Source organism: Lytechinus pictus, chromosome 5 (genome assembly GCF_037042905.1).
Source record: "Lytechinus pictus isolate F3 Inbred chromosome 5, Lp3.0, whole genome shotgun sequence".
Lineage (NCBI taxonomy): Eukaryota > Metazoa > Echinodermata > Echinoidea > Temnopleuroida > Toxopneustidae > Lytechinus > Lytechinus pictus.
This window is the reverse complement of record NC_087249.1, coordinates 48,261,742-48,284,269: the sequence shown is the minus strand read 5'-3', so window position 1 is coordinate 48,284,269 and position 22,528 is coordinate 48,261,742. Positions and strand designations below refer to the sequence as shown.

Below are 22,528 nucleotides of genomic sequence, written 5' to 3'. Positions count from 1 at the left end.
GATTCATTTAATAAATTTAAACAATAATACACATTGAATTGTATTGATTTATTTGAAGATCATTTTAGAATGAAATGACATTTGAGGTCCAAATCAATCAAATCTATAGAGTATTCGGTATAGCCCCTTTTCCTTCATGATTTGTTCCACTAGAATTTTATGTCGGTCACTCAAAAGTGATAAGATTTCAAAGGATACCAGTTGAGCAACAGAAACAGTCAAAGTTTACCGGACTAATCATTTAACATTGTGGCCTGATTTGCATAGAGGGACAAACATATACATGTAGCAGTAAGAAATATCAGACCTATCAAATTAACCCATCGACCAAATAAAAGTCTCAGTTATAGGATCAATAGCATCAAAATAATCGAGATAATAATGTAAGTAATTCGTTCGTATTGCAAAGTGGTTTATATTCGATATTCGAAGTTCCGACTGATCAGAAAAATCTCACGTAAAACGCCTTTGCTGGTCCGAACCAGTTGCATCGAACTGAAGACACACGCTTAATTAGTATTTTAAATATTATTGCCTTTCCTCTGAGACATTTTGGTGTATATCTAACCATTGGCCTACTGAAAGGTCCATAGTCTAACTGTTGCATACCTGTTCCAAGTTCAACAAGTCAGCGATTCAAAATACTTTAGTCTATTGATCTGATAGAAGTAGTACTTCTGCTAACCCTATATAACAATGACAAAGGACTTTATCTAAGTATCGTTTACCTTGAACATTATCACATCCTGCAGTTTTCAACAGTCATGACAATTATTTTTTTTCGAGACTCTGATCAATTAATCCGATAATGAACAACAAAATTACAAGGGCAACAGTAAATATTACATGATGATCATTCGAGAGGATAATTGAGTTTCCCACACCCACTGATCAAATGCCAAGAAGTTCGGAGTTCACAATATCCCTTACAATTTGGTCCCTGGACTGAATCATCAGTACGTGAACTGATCATGTTAATATTCAGTAATCACTGCCCGTTAAACAAATTAATAATCTGTATTTCATGTTCGTCTGTGTAAAACATTCATGTTATATCATGTTAAACTTGATTTTAAAATGAATGCAGAAACTTCTGCAAAAAAATAGTGATTGAAATTTAAGGGTTGATATGATTTCCCAATCTCCACAAAACAGCAATCACAAAATATGTGTTCGATGAGGAGGATATGCGCGGATCCAGGGGGAGGGGGGAACAGGAGTCACGTGCCCCCCCCCCCCCCTTGAGAAGCAAAATTAAAATTAAAGTAAAAATGCCATTAGAACAGAGGTGTACCCCGCTCTTTTGAAATTGAAGACTTTTTTTGTGCTTGTCAAATTTTTTCGGGTACGAAATATCCTTTATTATTTTATGGTTGAAAACCCTTTTTTTTTTTTTGCTTGCTTGTCAATTTTTATTTTATTTGTGGTTGAAAAGCTTTTTTTATCCTTAATTTGTGGTTGAAAACCTTTTTTTTTGCTTGTCAAAAGTTTCCTCCGAAACATTTGCCCCCCCCCCTTTAGAAAATCCTGAATCCGCTCCTTGAGGAGGGTATAATTTTCGGCTACTTTGAATAAAATGGATCACGTTACAATCACACTATTGAAACCGACTACAGACCGATCAAACCTATTACGTTTTACAGTATACTATTAATGACATATCAATATGTCTGGGGCCCGTTCCATAAAGCGTTGCAACTTTTGTAACTTTGCCATTGTGGCAACTACCATGATAACCTTGATTCTGACTGGCTGCTGAGCCCTGTTGCCATGGTAGTTGCCATAATCGCAAAGTTACAACTTTTTATGAATTTGGGCCTCTGAGAGTCGGTTTCGTTGTTTTTTTCTAAACATTATGTCGTCAAAAGTACATGAATACCAGGGGCGGGTCCAGGATTTTCTAAAAGTGCGGGGGGTGGAGGACATTTCCAAGATGAAAATTTGATAAGCAAAAAAGAACAAAAAAAAAGGTCTTCACTTTCAAAATAAGAGGGGGCCACACTTGGGTAAAAACGGCATATTTAATTTTTTTGTATTATGGCGCTCAAGGGGAGGGGAAAGGGACGGGCCGGATGTGCCCCCCCCCCCCCGGATCCGCCACTGATGAATACTATGCAATTATCGTTATTGTTCCATTTATATGATTTTAATCCGACTCTTTTCCAGATGACTTTTAACTGTTTATATATTTTTTTCCAATTTACAAATACCTTTCAGGCGGCATGGGGCGGCGGCAAAGACTCAACGAGTGGATATTTTCTGGCTGGTAGACAGATGTCATGGTGGCTCGTAAGTAACAACAAAAACAGTGACATATTACGCTACAATTGCACCAAAGAAACCGACTCGATATCGACCGATTGTATGTCATTGGAAATATTAAACGTTAGCGATTTGGTCGATCTTGAGTTAGTGTGAATGTTTGCATTTGATATTCATAATAATAATAATAATAATATGAACATTTGCAATGCGCCGGTATCCGTCATAAAAGAATGCTCATGGCGCAATAAATAAAAGAAAGGAAAAAGAAAAGGAAAGGAAAAACAAAAAAAGAAAGGAAGATAGAAAACCTATCAAAAAGGGGGAAAATAACAATACCTAAAAGCTTGTGTGAATAACCAGGTTTTTAGAGAACTTTTGAAAGTGGGAGACAAGAAACATTGCGGATTTCTTTTGGAAGTTTATTCCATAGGAATGGCCCAGCATGCTGAAATGATCGATCCCCCATGAATTATGAGATTGTGGTACAGCAAGTGAGGATGAACTAGAAGACCTGAGGTTGCGAGAGGGATTGTAAGGAGTAATCAAGGAAGAGTTGTATTGCGCTTAATAGATAAAGGTTCTTTAAACGCAAGACAAAAACAAAAAATGGGAAAGAACAAAGTAGGCCTAATTATACAAAACTGGCAGCGTTATTAGCGCGTTTAAACTCACCATATTCATGTCAGAGGTCTTCTATATTGCTAGGGGAGCAATCGGTTTATACTTGACTCCGCCCCTCTTAAGACCGGGCATGCGCATAAATGAGACATTTATGACGTTGGACTTTTCAGCGTATCGGAGAATATATAAGAAAAAAAATGATTTCGTAAATTTTAGTAACATTCATTTTCATAATCTGATAGCATCAAATCACATGATTACAACGAATATAAATTCAATTTCAATTTGTATTTCAATAAAACATAATTAAACTTTAGTTTGATTAAAAATAATAAAATGTTATTATTATGCAGGTTGGACTATCGCTTTACGTGACCAACATCGGAAGTTCGACCTTCATCGGGGTCGCGGGAACTGCTTCCGTTTCAGGTTATGCCGTCATATCTTATGAATACTATGTAAGTATTTTGGGATATCACCTATCAAAATAGGTTCCTATCTGGCTAACTATATTTCTACCTAATTATAATAAATGCAAAAGGCGAGCAGTGCTCAAGAAGTCTTGGGATGTACATGCTCTGATACGGCCTGAGTCGTCTATTGTTGCTCATTGTAATTTCGGAATGGTTGTAAGGATTTTAATAAAATTGGTCCCAGAAAATATCCCTGTGTCATGTTCGGGATATTCCTTGAGTAAACTATTCTCAATGCAAGGATTCTGCGTTCATAAAGAAAAAGAAAAACAATAATGCCCATAAAGGAGAAAGGTCTTAAAGCAATAATACTCCTCATTATGATTATGGGATGGAACATGAAATACATTTCATTCAAAAACAGCTCCGATAAAGTGTGATTCTTGGGCTTGATCTTTAAGTTGTGTTTCTATATTTACAGGCTCTGATGGCGCTATTGTTTCTCGGGTTCGTATTCGCACCAGTCTATTTTGCAGCTGACGTGAGTTATTATTCATCATGATTTCGAAGTGAGAAAAAAACAAACATCAGAAACCCCACAATATCAGCAATGGCACATTTTTGAGAATCTATAGCATCGTGTCTTGCCGGAAGAGACTAACGATTTTGTAGTCTCTTCCGGCAAGATACGATCTAAAGCATAGGGCCCGGTTGTAGGGGCTCGTGTGTCCCCCATCCCCTTCAGTAATTACCCCGAAACATCAAAATACTGACAAAAAATAGGGCTTATAGCAATGCATATCTCATTAGAGAATACTATACATGTATCACACCTATAAAACCTGCTGCAGACCGATCAAGTTATTACGTTATTTTGAATGGCATATCATCGATCGGTTTGGAGTCGGTTTCGTTGGTGTGACTGTACTATATTATATAGTTCAGAGCTAGTTCAAAATGTAGTTGAAAAATACGTTTAAAAAATCAAAGTTGTATAATATACCTCAGTCACATTTCCTCTACGTCCGCCGTACGGCGAGTCGAAAATAGCCGTTTTATCTTCTTTTATTCAAACCACCCATATGTCATGTATGTAGCTGGTACAAAAAGTGTTAAACGGCTGTTTTCGACTCGCCGTACTGCGGACGTAGGAGAAATGTAACTGAAATAAAACTGTCACAATTATTATCATAGTTCTAAATCCGATTCATTTGACATGAATCCACCTCTGTGAATTCATGAAATCTAAGCTTTAAAAAATATGATCCCACTGAAGATCAGCAACACGTGTAAGAGTCCGACATGGTGATACCATTGCTTGGTAATAAACCCGACAACAGGCTGAAATGCCATCCTTGCTTTATCAATTTCTCGTCAATTAAACACACATTTTCTACCAGCATCTCTTGGCACATTTTTGTTTATCTTTACAAACGAATTCTGAAAAATCATTTTGTCGGATTAATTTTCAAACTCATTTAAAAAAAGAACTCTCTCTTGTCTAGATCTCGACGGTACCAGAGTATCTTCAGCTTCGCTTCGGCGGGTATCGTCTGCAGACCTTCATTTCTGTAGTCAACCTGACCGTTGCCATAGTTATCATGCTTTCCGTAAGTTGGTAGGATTACGATACATATCGATACTATATATATTTTTATTTTTCATCATGCCTTAAGTTTCTAATCTTTATTTTTCTCGTGTAATTTACGTTTGTTAAAAGTTTATAATTAGTATTTTTTTTACTCATAACATAGCTGAGCAACATTGCGGCTGAAGGCATTTTTTAAAAATTCCTTATTTGAATAAATAAAATATACACGCATACGTATATCTTTATTTCCGGAGTTTGGTTGTATTACTATAGCTACAATATCGATACTATAATTTTGGTTTTTCATCATGCTTTCCGAATTTGGTAAGAAAACGATAAGTAAAATATCGATTCAATTTTTTGTGTTTTTCATAATGATTACATTCTTTTTTAATTTTGCGTTTATCGATTTCTTTTTGTTTTCTTTCTTTCACGGAGGAAAGAAATATTACAGCGAAAATGATTGTCATTATGTAATGCATTCGTAAGGTTCATAATAAAGTCGCCATAAAATTAATGTGCCACAGACTATCTTGTTTTCTCTCCCTTCCTCACATTACTTTATCCCCGAGTCGAAAATATATAACGAAGAATAGTAGAATACTAATCTATTTCATATCTCAAATCATTAATGCAAAATCACTGTATACATTCACAATCTCTGTAATCAGTCATTATGTTTATAGGCATATGTGATGCAATTTTGCAATATGTAAATAAATTCAATGAATTGACCACTTACGTTTACGACGCCTGTATCCATGGTAACACGATGCGATCAATCCCATTTTTGTAATTTTCATATCTAAAATCATAGTGAATAGTCACTCGAAGCACTCACACTCTCATAGTGATGTACAGTTTGTTCATAGGCGTAACATAATATACCAATTTTGTTATGTCCATTGTAAAGTATGAATAAATTCATTGTATCCTACTTACCTTTACGACGCCTGTCTCCATGGTAACACTATGCGAACTTCAATTTTTGTCTCGTGATATTCAAAGGGCGAGATGTACGCCGGCTCGATCGTCATCCAACAAGCTCTGGGATGGAACATTTACACATCCGTCATCGTTCTCCTCTTCCTCACCGCCATCTACACCGTGGCCGGTGGCCTTAAGGCGGTCATCTTCACCGACGCCCTCCAGGCCGTCGTCGTGCTCATCGGCGCCTTCATCCTTATGGGCCTAGGTGAGAGGTGAAAAATGAAAGCATTTAGTGAGAGTGTAGACTGAGGTTTCACGGTACACCATGTATTCTTTCATGGGAATATGTTGGTCTTGGGTCCCGTCTTACAAAGAGTTACGATTGATCGTAACTCTATGGAAATGCATCAGTGTCATAATTTTTTCTACAGGGAATTTGCAAAATGTCCTTTGTAAACGAAGGGGAATACACTGAATTGTCAAGAAAACAGTGAATATAAGAATATACATCATTTTTAGAAAATATTTTGAACAAACATGCATTCCAGATGTTGATGTTCCTGGCTTTCCATAGTTGAAATTGATCGGTTCAATCGCAACTCTTTGTAAGACGGACCCCTGAAAAGGACCTACCACCTATAGGCCTATTCATTAGGGAGTTTTCGCTCGCACGCGCGACGGATTCTGGAACTAGAGAATGTATTATGCCAAGTAACATACATGCAAATGAGGTCTTTGTCGAAAATTGGTGAAAGAAAACTGCAGTTTCGTCCTGGACTCTCGAAAAACAATAAAATTATTTGCATTTTTTTTTCGTCAGCCCCGAAACGTACGACGATGTGCTGTTCCATCTCACAAATTTTCGACAAAGCACTCTCAGCTTTCCTTTGTAATTGGACTGGCATTTTCAATATAGTTACTGTGTTATCAAATTCATTTTGCTTGGTGGTGCAAAAACTCGCTATTTTAATAGATGGATGATTAATATATCCATGCGCTGCGATTTCGAGAGATTTATATCCTTCGGAGGGAGGAGGGGGACGAGACGACTCTCTTCCATAGTCTGCTGAACAAAATTCGTAATTCGAGGGAGGGGGGGGGGGGGTTGACGCCCATGTCTATGATGAACTTTTGCGGTAATTGTATATGAATCTATGTTAAAAATATACTCAAAAGTTGCAAAAAATGTGGTATTGTGAAATCCGACCTTTATTTTTAGTATATTAAAGAGTAATTTGTGTGTAAGAAGAAAAAGGGAATATAACATATCAAAAGATTCAGAAAAGGAATAAGGATGCATATTTAAAATTTGAAATAAGATCGTGGTGTCATGATGTCCCCATTAAATTAGAAATTAACCACTCATCTAAAACATGACATTTTGACAACGACAACGCATATATATAAAAAAGAAAGAAACAATATTGGAGCAGATCAATAATGTCTTTACAGAATATCGTTTAGAGTGAATTTCATTTCAATCAGTTTAACGATCAAGAGATTACTTTTCATGAATTCATCTATTCTATTTATATACTTAGGCTGCGTTTATGCGACCTCAAGCCAGAATCATGATTTGAATCATGATTTGAATCATGATTCAAAACACAAACATGAATCACGATATCACAGAATCAGCGTTTAGACGACCGTCATTCCAATGCTGTTTCTCCTCAGATTCGGGCCAATCCAGTGCGCATCACTAGTGCGCAGTTTGACAGAGGAAGTTTTTCGCACGTGTTTCGGCTCTCGAAAAATCTTTTGCTTCCAGAATTCAACCTAATTTTGTTTACTTCTATCATATAAGGTCCATATGCTTCTATTCATCTTGTTAGTTAATCCAAAATGGTGTTCGGAAGTGAATTTCAGCGTAGATCCAATTTAATATTGACACTCTATACTCATCATTGTCTCCAGTTAATTCATTTACTAGAACTTGAAGTTGAAGACATGACCAAAAAATGAAAAGTAGTGGACGATGCGAAGACCAACACAGAACTTGAACATGACAAGAAATGCATGCAGAGTAATCATGTACATACAATGAGCATAAGCTTGGCAAGAGTCAAACCGAAAGCCGTAGCCCGACGACACAGTGAGGTCATATAATCATGATTCAAATCACGATATCGTTTATTCGAACATTTTCGTACGTGATTCTGCAGAAACGTCTTTCCAAACGCCCCTTTTTTCGTGTTTCATGTTTGTGATTCTAATCATGATTATATTCAATTTCGACTAAACGCAATCGTGATTCTGCAGAATCATGATTTGAATCATGATTCAGATCATGATTCTAGGGTGAAAAAGTGGCGGATAAACGCACCCTTATTCATTCATGTTTTAAAATAAAATAATTTGATTAATTTCTTGATTTCTTCATTTATCTATATCTTTTAATTATTTAAATGATATAAAGATCTACACTCCAGACGTTGTTTAAAATTTAAAGCATGTTGTTTAAGCCCGTCACTCTAATAACTATTTCTAAAACTTTTAAAACTGTTTAAACTTTTAAAAAGGTTGTTAATTTTTTTTAACAATCAGAAATAAGTTTAAACAACTTTTTGTTAGAGTGACGAGCTTAAACAACGTTTTATTTTACTGTGCAACCTATATAATTCATTCATTTAATTATCGACCCATTATTTAATTATTAAATTATCTATTATTGATTAATTATTCATTATTTACTTATTCACTAATTCATTTATTTATTTATTCATTCATTTTTACCGTAGCAATTGCTGAAATTGGTGGAATCGGGAACCTCCGCCTCCTGTACATGACCGCCATTCCGAACACGACGCAGCTCTACGCCAACACCTCATGCGGGATACCGACCGAGGAAACATGGCATATCTTCCGCAATGCCAAGACGGCGGACCTACCCTGGCCTGGAGTGGTCTTCGGCGTGTTCATCCTCGGTCTCTACTTCTGGTGTACGAACCAGGTATGTACTTTCAGTTTGAGAGTTTCGTGAAGGGATTTGTGATGATTCTTCGACGAAGTATGTTTTATCCGACGGTTACCATAGGAACTGCGCTTCTCAGCCAATCAAAATCAAGGGGAAGTTCTTAGATCTGACATCTTGTCGTTAAACGAAAATGTTAATGAACCGCCATCACGGGGGCTCGTTTCATAAACAGTGACATCTCCGGTGAATTATCGTAACTACCATGGTGACAGGGCTCAGTTGCAAGATAAAATCAAGGTTTTCTTGTCAGTGAAAATAATGGCGAAGTCACCTTAGTTGTAATAAAACGGGGTCCCTGGTGTCACGATTTGATGGGCTGAAGGTGACGAAAGTATTCGAAGCAAATGCACAGGTCCTGTCAACTTGAATGAATTAACATGAATTGAGTTTGCCTGGTTAGATCAACGAAATCGACTCGAGATCGATCAAAGCTATTACATTATTCCCAATGACGTACCATCGGTCGGTCTGAGTCGAGTCCGTTGGTGTGCCTGGCTGTTGTGTTGTCCTTTTCCCTTTTGTTCATTTCTAAAGACGCAGTGATCCGGTGAGTGGATTATTACACATGGGCCCGATAGATGTCTATTGTAGGTTTTGTTGGTCATTGTTCACAATCAGTGGCATATATCTCAGGGGTACGGGGACACCTACGCCGGTGCAACTTTATAGGGGGAGCGAAAATGGCAAATGCAAAAGGTGAAATGTAAAAAAATAATATACAAAGAATAAAGATATAATGGCCGTGAAAACTAAAATTTATCGGACAAGCAAAGAAATCACCATCATAAAAATCAGTGAAAGAAAAAATCAGTGAAAAAAGTGATGTGATCACAGCAAAGATCTTTTGCATCTATTTAACATTGGAGCCAAATTTTGCGCGCTGATCCTACACATGACACCGATTTCGAGGAGTATTATCATAATTTTCATCAAATAAAACCATTCTGTTTTCGTTTGAATATAGGTTATTGTCCAGCGAACCCTTGCAGCTAAGAACGTAACACACAGTAAAGCGGCATGTATCATGACAGGCTATTTTAAGATTCTACCCATGTTTCTTATGATCTGGCCTGGTATGATCAGCAGGACATTGTTCGCAGGTAAATCAAAACAAATCCAAGCAAATTCAAATTAATCTTCGAGGATATATAATTTTTTTTATGAGGAAAGATAATTTCTGATACTGCAGTCAGAGGATAACTGAAAAAATAATGTAAAATTCGACGTGAACAAAATTTTGTTGAATATGCGATATTAATTGATTTGATTCATTTATTTGTTTTCATTAAGCATCTGCAAATCAAGGTATTCACAAGAACATATCGAAATAAGCCATTATACAGATAAAATCATGTCATAACATTAGTTCTTGTAAAAAGGAAAAATGGATTCCCATAGGAGCAGAATGTTTGATATGTTGGGACATCCTGGAAAAAGAAAATTAATGAAGTTGAGAAATGATATCTCATACACACTTTTCTTTTGTTTTATAGATGAAGTTGCCTGTGTGGACCCCGATGTCTGCGAGCAAGTTTGTGATAACAGGGCCGGGTGCTCAGACATCGCCTACCCGAAGTTAGTCGTGGAATTAATGCCTACAGGTGAGCCACATGATTTAAATTACTGGCTAGATTGAAAACACATGATCAAGATAAAACGATATTTTTTTTTATTTCTGCGCTACACACAGATGAATAAGATATAAAAGAAAATTACATCAAATGAAATAGAGCATGTAGAGAGAGAAAATGAATTAACGGTAATGAAGGGAAAAAAACGTAAAAGAAGAAAGGGAAAAGAAATAAGGGAAAAAAGACCCCCAAAAAAGGAAGACCAAAAGTGAGGGGGAAAATGTCTTGGAATTTTATTATGACAAGTAATAAAAATACACACGAAATAAAATAACACATATTTCTGACCTACCCACAGATGTAAAGACAAAAGGTTAAATCAATTATAGACAAAAAGAACCAAACAAATATATTAAAACGCCTAAAAAGAACCTAAGATAGAAACAAAAATTAAAGAAGACAAAAAATAAATCAAAGAAAAGAAAGAAAAAAAGGAGGAGAGAAAATAAGAAAGGAGAAGGGACCCAGGGAATCAAGAAATGAAATAAAAAAGAAAGAAAAAAATGAAAAAAAGAAATAAAGAAAACAAAAGTTAAGAAAGAAACAAATAATAAACCTATGAAATTTTTGAATAAAGATTTTAATTCTGTTTGTAAAGTGTATAGCTTGCAATATTTATAGGGTAGCATAGCCTTTCAAACGATTACTTAGTCCGCGCGCACAACAATTATTCGCCATTGGATAATTTATACATTTCATTCTCATTCTTAGGTTTGAAAGGTCTAATGTTGGCCGCCATGTTGGCAGCTATGATAAGTTCGTTGACCTCCATTTTCAACGCGTCCAGCTCGATGTTCGTGCTCGATATCTGGTACAAGATCAGACCAACATCGACCGAACTGGAGCTCGTTATCGTCGGAAAGTAAGTCAAATCTTAATAATATTTCATATGTAAATGGTTTAACAGTTTATCGTTTCAAAGTTTATTGGTTTAAGAGCTTAATAGTTAAATAAGTTGATTAATAAAAATGTTTTGATAGTTAAATGGTCAATTGTTTGATAGTTAAATGTTTGATAATGGTTTGATGATTTAATCGTTTGGTAGTATTGCTAAACGGTAATAAATAATTTGTCATTTCCAGACTATGTACGTTGGTGCTGGTAGTTGTAGGAGTACTCTGGATCCCCGTCATCCAGGCCTACGGTTCGGGGGAACTCTTCGTCTATGTCCAATCTATCCTCTCATACTTGTCACCCTCGGTGCTTGCCTGCTTTACAGCAGCTATCGTCTGGAGTAGGGTCAACGAATTTGTAAGTTTCCATTTTAATAGAACGACTTGAACCGATTTAATTCGCTATGTTTTGACATAACATAGTCATGAAATAGTCCTATATCATGATTAATATAACACTTATGAGACCCCGAACATCCAGTTGCATATTCAACGGATCACTATATATTTCAGAAGCATTAGTTCTAGCTCCTTAATGATATGCTTGGATCAACGTGATCATACAGGGAATTAATCCTGTCGGGTTCACATCGAAAAGACATAATGAATGTCAAGGACTCGCGCCGTTTATTTATTTCATCAATCTATTCATCCATTAAACAATATAACCCCGTACGCCTAGTTTGTGATACATTTCCGAAATTTTCTATAAATTCGTAACGAGAATATTTGCTTGTATGCACTAAGCTACAAGAACTGCAATGACTTAAAAAAAATAATAAATCGACTTCGTCAAGTAGCGATTTAAAAATTCTTATTCACACTGTATTTAACTATTGATGCAGTTCGTCATATTCGCTGTATTCATTTTTTGTTGAATATATTCTAATCTTGTCCCCCTCATGAATATCATTTCTTTTATATAATATACACATCTTTTTTTCATATTCAATACAGGGTGCTTTCTGGGGCATGCTCGCTGGGTTTTTAGTTGGCCTGACGCGGTCTATTCTCGATTTCGTGTATGGAGTGCCCTCTTGCGGCCAACCAGACGACAGGCCAAATATCGTCAAAAATTTCCACTATCTTCATTTCGCTGCTTTCCTCTACGCATTCTCCTTCATACTCATTTGCATTTTCAGTCTCTTCAAACCAGCTATCCCAGAAAACAAGGTAAACTAGTCAATATTGCGCCCCGCAAACACAATTTTTCTCAAGTGCCCTCTTTGTCTTCTTTCATGCCTTTTTGGCTTGAAAAAACGAAAAATAAAAATGAGAAATAATTTGAGTTCAGAAAAAAGATAAGGCTTGCACCAATCTATTATAGAGATACTATAGGCAAAATTGAGATTTGGGGTACAAAACTCATCATCTATATGGAGAGAAATCAACCATGTTGAAGAAACAATGCCAATTGAGGATCACCATAAAGTAACTTTACAAACGTTTATAACTTTCTCATTTTCGTAATCTAATTTGACATGTATTTTTAAATGATTCTTTCTCTCGCATCTTTTCATTAAAATTGATATTTCATCATGATTTCATTTTACTTCGAGTTAAAAAAAATTACTCAATTATTCCAAGTTATTGATAAAAAATGATACTACTACTACTACTACTACTAATAAAATAAAATAATTAACGCAGTTTTTTGTATAGCGCATATCAAACTATAACATAACGTCCCTATGCGCTTCCAAAGGACTTGGATATTGATTATTCTTTTATTTCACAATTCAAGTTTGTTATTTGTATTTCATACCACGTTTTTCGTATCACGTAGGGAGCTCCGTTAAAGGTACATTTTTGCTATTTTAATGAGCTTGACTACCCTCCGCTGTTTACCGACTTGCTACAAATTAATAAAGGGATAAACCATGAATTTCCTTTTGAGAACCAACTTCCGAAATTGTTTAAGATATAAGCGAAATAATGAACGATATATTCCTGGATATTGATGAATAAATATAGCCATGATATTTCGAGTTCCGATTAGTGTTTGGCTACTTCTACTGACCAACGTGCAATTTTGTTTTGTCTATGCATACCTGATTGTTATGCAGGAGAGTGTTTCGTCAACATTTTCGTCGGACAAAATAATGGCAAAATCTGACCACTCTCCAGGAGAAGACCTTGATTTTGAATGGCTGAAAGGCACCGTTCCTCCGCCGTTCATATGGTTTCCTATGGAAACTTTCGGATAAAACCATGGAGATACGTTGTCGGATCAAACATCCGAAATGTTCTTTAATGAAACGCTCCCCATGTGTTTAAAAAAGTGGGAAAAAATTCAAATTAAATCAAAACAAACCTGTGCTCGGTTTTTGCTCTGACATGCCTGATGTGGACTTTTCTTTCCAGTTGATTCGGCTGACTTGGTGGACAAGGCATTCGAAGCTACCTCGAGCTCCCATGTCGGACGATCAAGAGGAGAAGAAGAAGAAGAACGATCTGATAAGAGAGGAGAAGGCCAAAGAACAGGCGCTAAGTAAGTTACTCAGGGAATCCAGGAGGGGTGGGGAGGAGGGGAAGGGTGGATGTGGACTAATGGGGGGGGGGGGGGGGGACTGACAGGATGTCTTGCTTGGACCAACATGATGATGATGGCGGTGGTGGTGGTGGTTGTGGTGGTGATGACGATGATGATATGATGGTGTTGACTGGTAGAATGCAGATGGAGATGGGAAAGATTTATGACCATTATGATGATGATGACGGTGATGATAATGATGATAGTGATGACGACGATTGTAGTAATGGCGATGGCGGTGGTGATGACTCTGTTTATGATGTAGTGCTGCTGATAATGCTGCTGATGATGGTGATAGTGATAATGATGATGATGATAGTGATAATGATGATGATGGTGATATTGATACTGATGATGATGGTGATGATAGTGATAATGCTGCTGCTGATGATGGTGATGACGATGATAAAGATGATGGTAAATGGTGATGCTGCTGCTGATGACAGAGACCATGATGATGATGATGGTGATATTGATGATGGTGGTGGTGGTAATAATGGCGCTAATCTGAATAAAAACCCGATTAAAGGGCCTAACGGTTTTTTCATCGATGCTGCGACAAGTCAGGAAATTTGACATAATGTTTTTGGGGACGATTTGCATCACATTTCCCGTAACCCAACTAAAAAATCGAACCATCTTTCCTTCTTCCTTTAACCCAGAGGCCCAAAGCCGAACCGGCTTCAAGTGGAAAGCATGGAACCTCCTTTGCGGCATCAGCGGCTCACCAACAGACATTGAAGAGAAGGAGGTACAGGTGGAGGAGAAGGAGGAGATGCAAAAAGCCACAGCTGAGGAGGACCCACTGTGGCAGAACATCGCCGCGGTCAACGGGATCATACTAGCTGGCGTCTGCGCATTCCTCTTTGGCTATTACGCCTAAAACCCGGAATCCTGCATCCCAGCATCGCAGCTCACGACGGAATTGAATCACAATGAATTATGAAAACTATCAGATTACCAAGTTTGAATCGATTGTGACTGTTGTAAAATCAAATATAGTAGCTTCTATATCGCTTAACACTTACTTTATCAGAATTTTCTCAGCGCTCTACAGTAATGCAGCATATTACGGTGACTTCAGCGGAGCAGCTGTTACGCGCAGTGCGTTTCAAAGGGGAAAAAATCATACCAGGTACCCATTCATCTCACCTGGGTTGAGTGCAGCACATTGTGGGGAACTTTCAGACTGAAGGAAAACACGACTTGGAATCGAACCTACGTCCCTCAGATTGAAAGACGAGAGACATAACCACGAGACCACGACGTTCCCAAATTATAAAGAAAGAAATACGTTTAAAAATCTACCCGTGAATGAATAATAAAACTCTTGGACAAAGTTGGCACTGGCATGGGAAGGTGTGCTTTGGGGGCTCTCTATCTTTTACTAGAAAACTATGAATTATGCCCTCTCATCTAATTAAAAAAAGATATTATTATGTATGCATCAAAGAAATATGGTATGCATCAACGACTATTCTCTATAACTGCATAAGGAAACAAATAGAAGAATGTTGAAGTAACCACTGATGCGATATGAAAGAGAGTGTTTGAAGTAAAACGTATTCGAAAGAGAAAAAAATAGGTCGACAGAATGCCTTTGATGCTCAATAAAGTCGAGATGTAAATTTGTACAAAACCTGTATTATAAATTTTGTTGTATCAATTTTAGTTTAATATCTTTATACCGTTATATACCCTAGTTTCAAAGCCAAAGCGCACTTGTTGATTCTTCCAGATTTAATCGGTACCTATATTTTCATTAAACCGTAAGAGAGAGTTAAAAAACATTTTCCCCGCAATATGAGTTTTCATTCAAGAGATGTAGGATTACTGTATTTACCGGAATATAGCACTTTGTGGCAAAGTGTGGTTCCATGATACCGAAATATTGTTATTTAACGCAATTGAAAGGCCCGTATTCTGAAGTCAGGTATAACTTAGACCACGGTCTTACTCTGTGCTGACATTATGAGGAGCCAAATATGAAAAAATTATGTTTATATTGTATATTTTTTAGGACTACTACTTTGTTTCCTTTTGCTTTCATAATGAAGAAAAATACTTCAGTTATCATTCCCTGACAATTATGAACAATTTGGGTGTCATTATGAGTCAGTAATTTGTGCTCCAATTGGCTCTCCATAGTTAAACCGCAAATTTAAACCATGCAGGGTTTAATTTAAACCCGAGTTCAGAATACGGGCCGAAGAATTGAACACAGAAAATAAATATTAAAAAAAATAAACATATATATTGTTTAATGTAACGTAGTTTTGTATTTAGAATACCACTGAAATATGAGAGGTGAAATTTATAGGTGTATGAGAACTATTTGACAAAATATTATTGTCAGCTTTCATGTGATATTTAATTTCCCCCGACCCTGAAAATAAACTGGTATAATAGGAGAATGCCATGCCATTTGAGGATATGTAAATATGATAATGTTTGTAATATAACTCTTTCTACATACTCGAGATAGAAAAGCAACCGAATAGAATTGAACTCTGTACGAAATCTGAAAATAATCATGATATAAAAAAGTTAAACACATAAATATCTAGAAATGGAAATTGAAGTAATTTTAATTTGACGCTCATGATCCTGACAACACACAAAAATTGTGTGCAGGTCTAACTGTTCAGACCATGGACCTATGAAGAGATGGACATTCATCGCTTAGATAATGAATTCACTATTAGATGACTGTAATTGTCATCTGAATAACATTCTCTTCATACTAGTCTTCTTTGGTCCTATGATCGTCTCCGTGAGAAGGGACTGAAGCAGTTCGTGACTGGACATTTATATTTCACAAATTATATGCGCAATAGATAACAAATCACTAAAGTCATGGAAAATCGATGTGCAGTTCTTGTTAACCTTTGGTACTCTTAGTTCCATGTGTTTTATTTGGGGAAATGTCTACATATTTTAATAGAGGCAATATTGTGATTGATTGTTTACCATTCAAAATTTAATTTTCCCAAGTTTCGCCATAATAATCCAGATATACGTGGTACATAACATTTATAGATCGTGTATCTCTCAATGTTATTGAGGTCCTTATGTGTGAGCGGTAGTTAGCGGATCGAATAATATCGTATTTTATATCATAAAAATCGCCTGCTTCTCAAGTTTGCTGCTCCAAATATGAAGCATGTTGACTGAAAGGCACATGCTGAAACAGGGTATCAGCCAACAAAAATCAAGACCGAGAAACTGTTCCGTCTTTGGGTGATCAGATACGCCTTGGTAGTCATGGTAATTGCTATTGTTACAACACCTGTATATTCTCATTAAGATGCGCATAACCAGGCGACGGTGACTATCATTGGACAAAAGAAATGCTCGCGTTAATCGTCCATCTCTCCATAGGTCCATGATCAGACTAACATATACATTTCTTTGAATATGCATGTGCAAAATAACGGTCGACTATGATAGAACTGTTTTAAATTTGTTAAAAATTGATAAAATATTCAGTGTGTAAATATTGTGTTTGTCACTATGGGATTTGAAAATTCGAATAATATCGTATAGTTGTATTATAATAAAGTTCTGCAAGCAAAGTATAAAATTCTAGATGCAAGCATTTTTACCGTTGAAACTGAACTATAAACATGATGACTATATGTGAAATCAATATGTGAACTACAATTAAAATTCCTTTACTAAACATAAACACACAAGTAGTATAAGGTTGTCTATGGTGTTGTTTTTGTGCAGTGAAGCGGAACGGAGACCCGCGGACGTCCACATGCGATTTCATACCTTTTACCTCTATTCCGACATCGTACAGTCTCAACACATGGATGATGTAGCCGTTCCTCTTCTTCGAACCAAAGCCATAACACCCAGCAGACGTCACGAAAATGTGGTCAAAACCTACGTTGCCCCTCACTACGTCCCCCTGAAAATACACCATTTTGAAACAATATACATTATATTAACCGATGAAACGGGCGAAGTTATACCATTTGAACGTGGAAGATTGATTGTTAAACTACACTTTAGAGAGCGCCCTTCGAGTTTACCTTAAAAAACAACCACGACGGGAATCCCTGAAATCTGCGGCAAGGAAAAACGTGAAACATGCTGGGAAACGTCTAGCCCACAAGGCCCTAAAAGGGGTACAACAAAAAGGTCAACGGGGGGGGGGCCGCTTTGTTCTTGTTAAAAGGAAGCGTCGAGGAAGAAAACGTACCATAAAAGTCATAAGACCCGGTGCGAAAAGACGCAGAATAGACATCTTCGATTAACATCTCGACAACCCGTGACTAGATGGTAAAAAAAAAAAAAGAAGGTACTTCTTCATGACAAGAGCGGCATCTGCTGCAAATCAGAATTGTATACCCTCCACACAGCCGGACAGAAGGTCCTCGCTGCACGCGCGCACCCTTATAACACGCAGAATTCCCTTGCATCATACGCTTTTTTCACAAACAAATGTGTATCAAGGACAAGCTTTGATTCAGATAGAATTTCCGCCCCCCTGAAATGAATGTTAACAACTTCTTCTATCAGATGACCATAATTTTTTTTAGATTCAGTTGGTGGGAAATATGGCACTTTATTACATTAAAATCACTCAAAACCATCCATAGTCAGGAATATGTATTGGGATAATGGGTTAGGGCACTCGCACTAATACGAGGTTAGTATATATACTAACCTCGTACAAGGGACCGTGTTTGACCCTGGATTTCGAAATAGTCGGCAAACATCGCTTCATTGCTGAAGTAATATTTGCCGAAACTCCTTCTCGCTACGCACCGGGGCTCTTTCCGGTAAGAAGCAATACATAACAAAATTATACATATGATTTTGAAATAATTTCATTACAAAAAGCGCAAATTTCGCTTACCTCGGCCTAGCAAGTGACTTCGTTTGTCTCTTCTACGGAAATACAAGGAAGCCCGTTGGTGGCGCTAATAAATTTCACAACCTTGATTCAGCTCCTCGGTAATTTTATAACTGTGTCTAAATTCTTTGAATGCGCAGTTCTTTTGATTAATTTACTAATTATGGGCACCAATAAATGAAATACCTTCAAAAACATAATTCAAGATTACTATTGGCGATGATAACACTTTTTTGCAATTAATTCAAAATGATGACTAATAAAAAAAATTGAAAAAAAACACATGCCTGGAACGAAACCAGCAGTACAAGCTTTAACGAACGTCAATAATACGGTATACCAAAGTCTATACAATGAAAAGATTGGACACTTCACGGACTTCGAGTAATGCCTTGCGTCGATTTGCGTGTAAAATAGTGTAGGTGCCTAGTCTTTACCTTGTCGTGTCTTTGATATGAATATAAATCGCGCGCCCTCTTTAAGCGAAAATTGATATCCACGCTGACCAATTTTTATCTCCGTGAAATCTTCACTAAAGATCAAGAAAATATACATTTTTTTAAAAAGAAACTTCAAGGAGAAGTCACGGAAGGATCTAAATGATTCGGTAAGTGTCATAGCAGAATGTGAAATACCAGATTATGCGTGATATTTTATGTGGGCAAAAGCCCAGTATATTTTGGATGTGTCGTGTGTGTCGCGTGCATATGACTGATATTACTTCGCACGCGAGACGATATGAACCCATGGGTGGGGTTAGGGGGACATTTTTATAGTACCCGGGTGGATTACATCCGTCGTCACATCGGTGGGTGATGATATCAAGAATTTCCGCCCAGATTATAATAAAGGGCACATTGTTAGGTAAATACTCATGAAAGAACCATGGAGATTGGTTAATAAGGAAATAGGGCACGTTATCATCAAATCAGAGGAGATTTTCTTTGTGATAGTGATGTCCGAAGAGCAAACCTACACTCGACGTGCATTCAACATATAGGGCTGGACAGAGCTTTTGTGTACGTCGGTGTGTTGTTCGAGTCACAGCGGGTTTCTAGCTCTTTCCATTGCAGTGCTGAACATTTTATTATGAATATATAAATATATATACCTTGTCAGTCCGAACTATGGATATAAATATATCAGATAAATATATCAGATACCATTATTTTTGCCAACAAAAATCAATTTTATTTTGTGAAAGTTGGATATGTCTCTGGATATTGTGACGGGTCCATTATGTATACGAGGGGTGCATCCTAGCTTACCACTGCATAGGTAAGTCTAAAAATTAAGTTTTGCTTATTCCTTTCACTTTGTAATGACGTTTTAAATGTTCATACAACGATAATTTATGAAATTGACACAAAAAATTACGCTTAAACATTATTTGTGTATACATTTATCCCTCTGTAATGCTATTTCCCCCATGAAGCCGCAATGGAACATTCTGCACCACTAGTCATACGATGATCGCGAGGTCTGCAAACGTCGTCTGCTATGTATTTACATGTCCGGTACACTGTATGCAAGTTTTCGATATGGTTCACGAACATGCCAACCTGTGACCGGCCCGGAGCGAAAACAGCTTGAGCAAGGGCATGAAGGGGCAGCCAATCAGCGACCTTGTTATATCCCCTAACACAGAGAGGAGACGCAATTTTTTTTTCAGAGACGATTTTTTGGGGTGTTTTGACACAAAATCATTTCGTCGACGGAATAGATATTCGCATCGCAACGAAAAGAATTTCATGGTCGCAATTTAATTTCGTCTCGACGAAATTGATTATAAGTGTGACACAAAATAAATTTCGTATACGAAATCACACTGCATCATGACGAAATGATTTTCGTTGGAGTGAAACACAATTTTTTCGTACAGAATTTTCCATTGAACACTTGGGGCGCCATTTCGCTAGATCAAAATTCATTTCGTACGTACGAAATACATTTTGTGGACGCAATTACATTTCGTCTCAACGAAAATTAATTTTGTGTGACAAAAATAATTTCGTATACGAAATAAAACTACGGTCATGACGAAATCATTTTCATATGAACAAAAAAAAAATTGTGTACGGAATGGCGTGAATTGGACGGAATTTACCATCGGACATTTGGTGCGCCATTTCGTTTGATCAAAATTCATTTCGTATGGCACGCCAAATAAAGTTTGTGGACGCAATTGCATTTCGTCTGGACGAAATTTATTTCGTGCATTTCGTCTAGACGAAATTAATTTTGTGTGACAAAAAATAAATTTCGTATACGAAATAAAACAGCGTCATGACGAAATGATTTTCGTCTGAAAAAAAAACACATTTTGTGTACGAAATGGCTTGATTTGGACGAAAAATACTGGCGGACACTTGGCGCCCCATATCCGGAACCGCGCCCCACTCTTCACGGTCATCAGGGTCAGGGGAAAAATATTGGACGGGGGCTGCCCAACGCTCAAGGGCATGGACAGCCTCCAGAGCCACAACCATGGGGATGATTGTAGTGGGTATAAAACCATCATCCGCCCAATGATGAGGCCTCTCGTAAGCCCCCGAGGCCTCTCAAAATCCCCGTGGGGAGCGGTTCCAATTTCGATGGTGTAGAAAACGCCACCTACCGACATGTCAAAAAAACTCATAGACATCTTAAAATTCCGTATTTGCCTTTATCGGTAAATTAAGTCAAGACTGGATTACGAAATGGCATATAACGATTTATAAGCATTTTCTTCTTTTTTCAGAACACAGACCTGCCAGTAACAAAAATATTGGTTCGCATATGGTGGTATTTTCTTGCACGGTATATCGGCTTTTTCTTTCAAGCTGGATACATAACGGATCAATAAAATTGTTTCGGTTCGGTATGGCCTATTTTCTTTACATGGAACGATTAATAAAAAAATTGTATGGAACAACTAGCGATCAATAAAGTTGAAATCGTTCGCATATCCGGGTAGTTTTTTTGAAAGACGACAATCCATCAAGATTTAGGGGTTCGCCTATGGCGACGTTGTCGGTATGTTTCCTTTCAAGCCTAAAAGAAAACAGATCGATAGAAATGTATTGCTTCAACTATGCAGGTAGTTTCTTGCACGATGCAAGCATTCCGCCATAATTTTTTTTTGTAAGGGCCCCAACGAGTAACATGCAGTACCCTATTCAGCAAGAAAAAAGGTTGAAGGAAAAAAAAAATACTTTAAACGTTTAACAAGTGAGCCATCACTTTGCAATTCTATTCGCCCACATCTCGCTTCCTTGCCACACCGACGATGTACAAGCCAGATATTTCCCGCATTTTCTTCATGCTACCCCCTTCCCTTTCGTACACAGACTATTCCCCCTAACTTGTATGCACGTCTAGTATAAAATATAAAACTTTTTTTTTCTTACCTTTTATCCAGTTAGCGATTCTGATCTGCTCGACGGGCTATCTTGAGGGCGTCAAGTATGTTGATTATAAAAATTTGCTAACAAATCTTGTTGACAAAGTTAGAATAATTATTATGACAAAGTTTTTCGAACTGCTCAAAATGATATGAAAAAAACCTGGTCGCATATTAATGAATTGCTGGGGAGGGGATAGAAAATGCAATCCCAAATGATATGTATCAAAATGAGTTATTGTTAAATTCAGATTTACAAAAAGCAGAATATTTCAATAAATATTTTATTGATTTGCCTTCGAAAACAAGCAAAGAATTTCCTCTTGTCCAAACATCATACAAAGACTTCATGTCAGTTCAAAATCACTCCCCATCCATGTATTTTCGACCAACATCTGTTCATGAAATTTCTAATCATGTTTATA

The 22,528-nt window shown here is 37.1% G+C and overlaps 1 protein-coding gene across 1 annotated transcript; it reads left to right on the top strand.

The window, feature by feature from the left end:
• Positions 1-2,221: 2,221 nt before the first annotated feature.
• On the top strand, positions 2,222-17,533 carry LOC129261322 (sodium/glucose cotransporter 4-like). Its single transcript, XM_054899387.2, has 13 exons — positions 2,222-2,289; positions 3,240-3,344; positions 3,781-3,840; positions 4,805-4,909; positions 5,899-6,085; positions 8,562-8,773; positions 9,762-9,897; positions 10,291-10,398; positions 11,140-11,290; positions 11,511-11,679; positions 12,279-12,494; positions 13,686-13,812; positions 14,517-17,533. The coding sequence occupies exons 1-13, from the start codon at positions 2,275-2,277 to the stop codon at positions 14,735-14,737; spliced, it is 1,812 nt and encodes a 603-aa protein (XP_054755362.2). The 5' UTR covers positions 2,222-2,274; the 3' UTR covers positions 14,738-17,533.
• Positions 17,534-22,528: the final 4,995 nt, after the last annotated feature.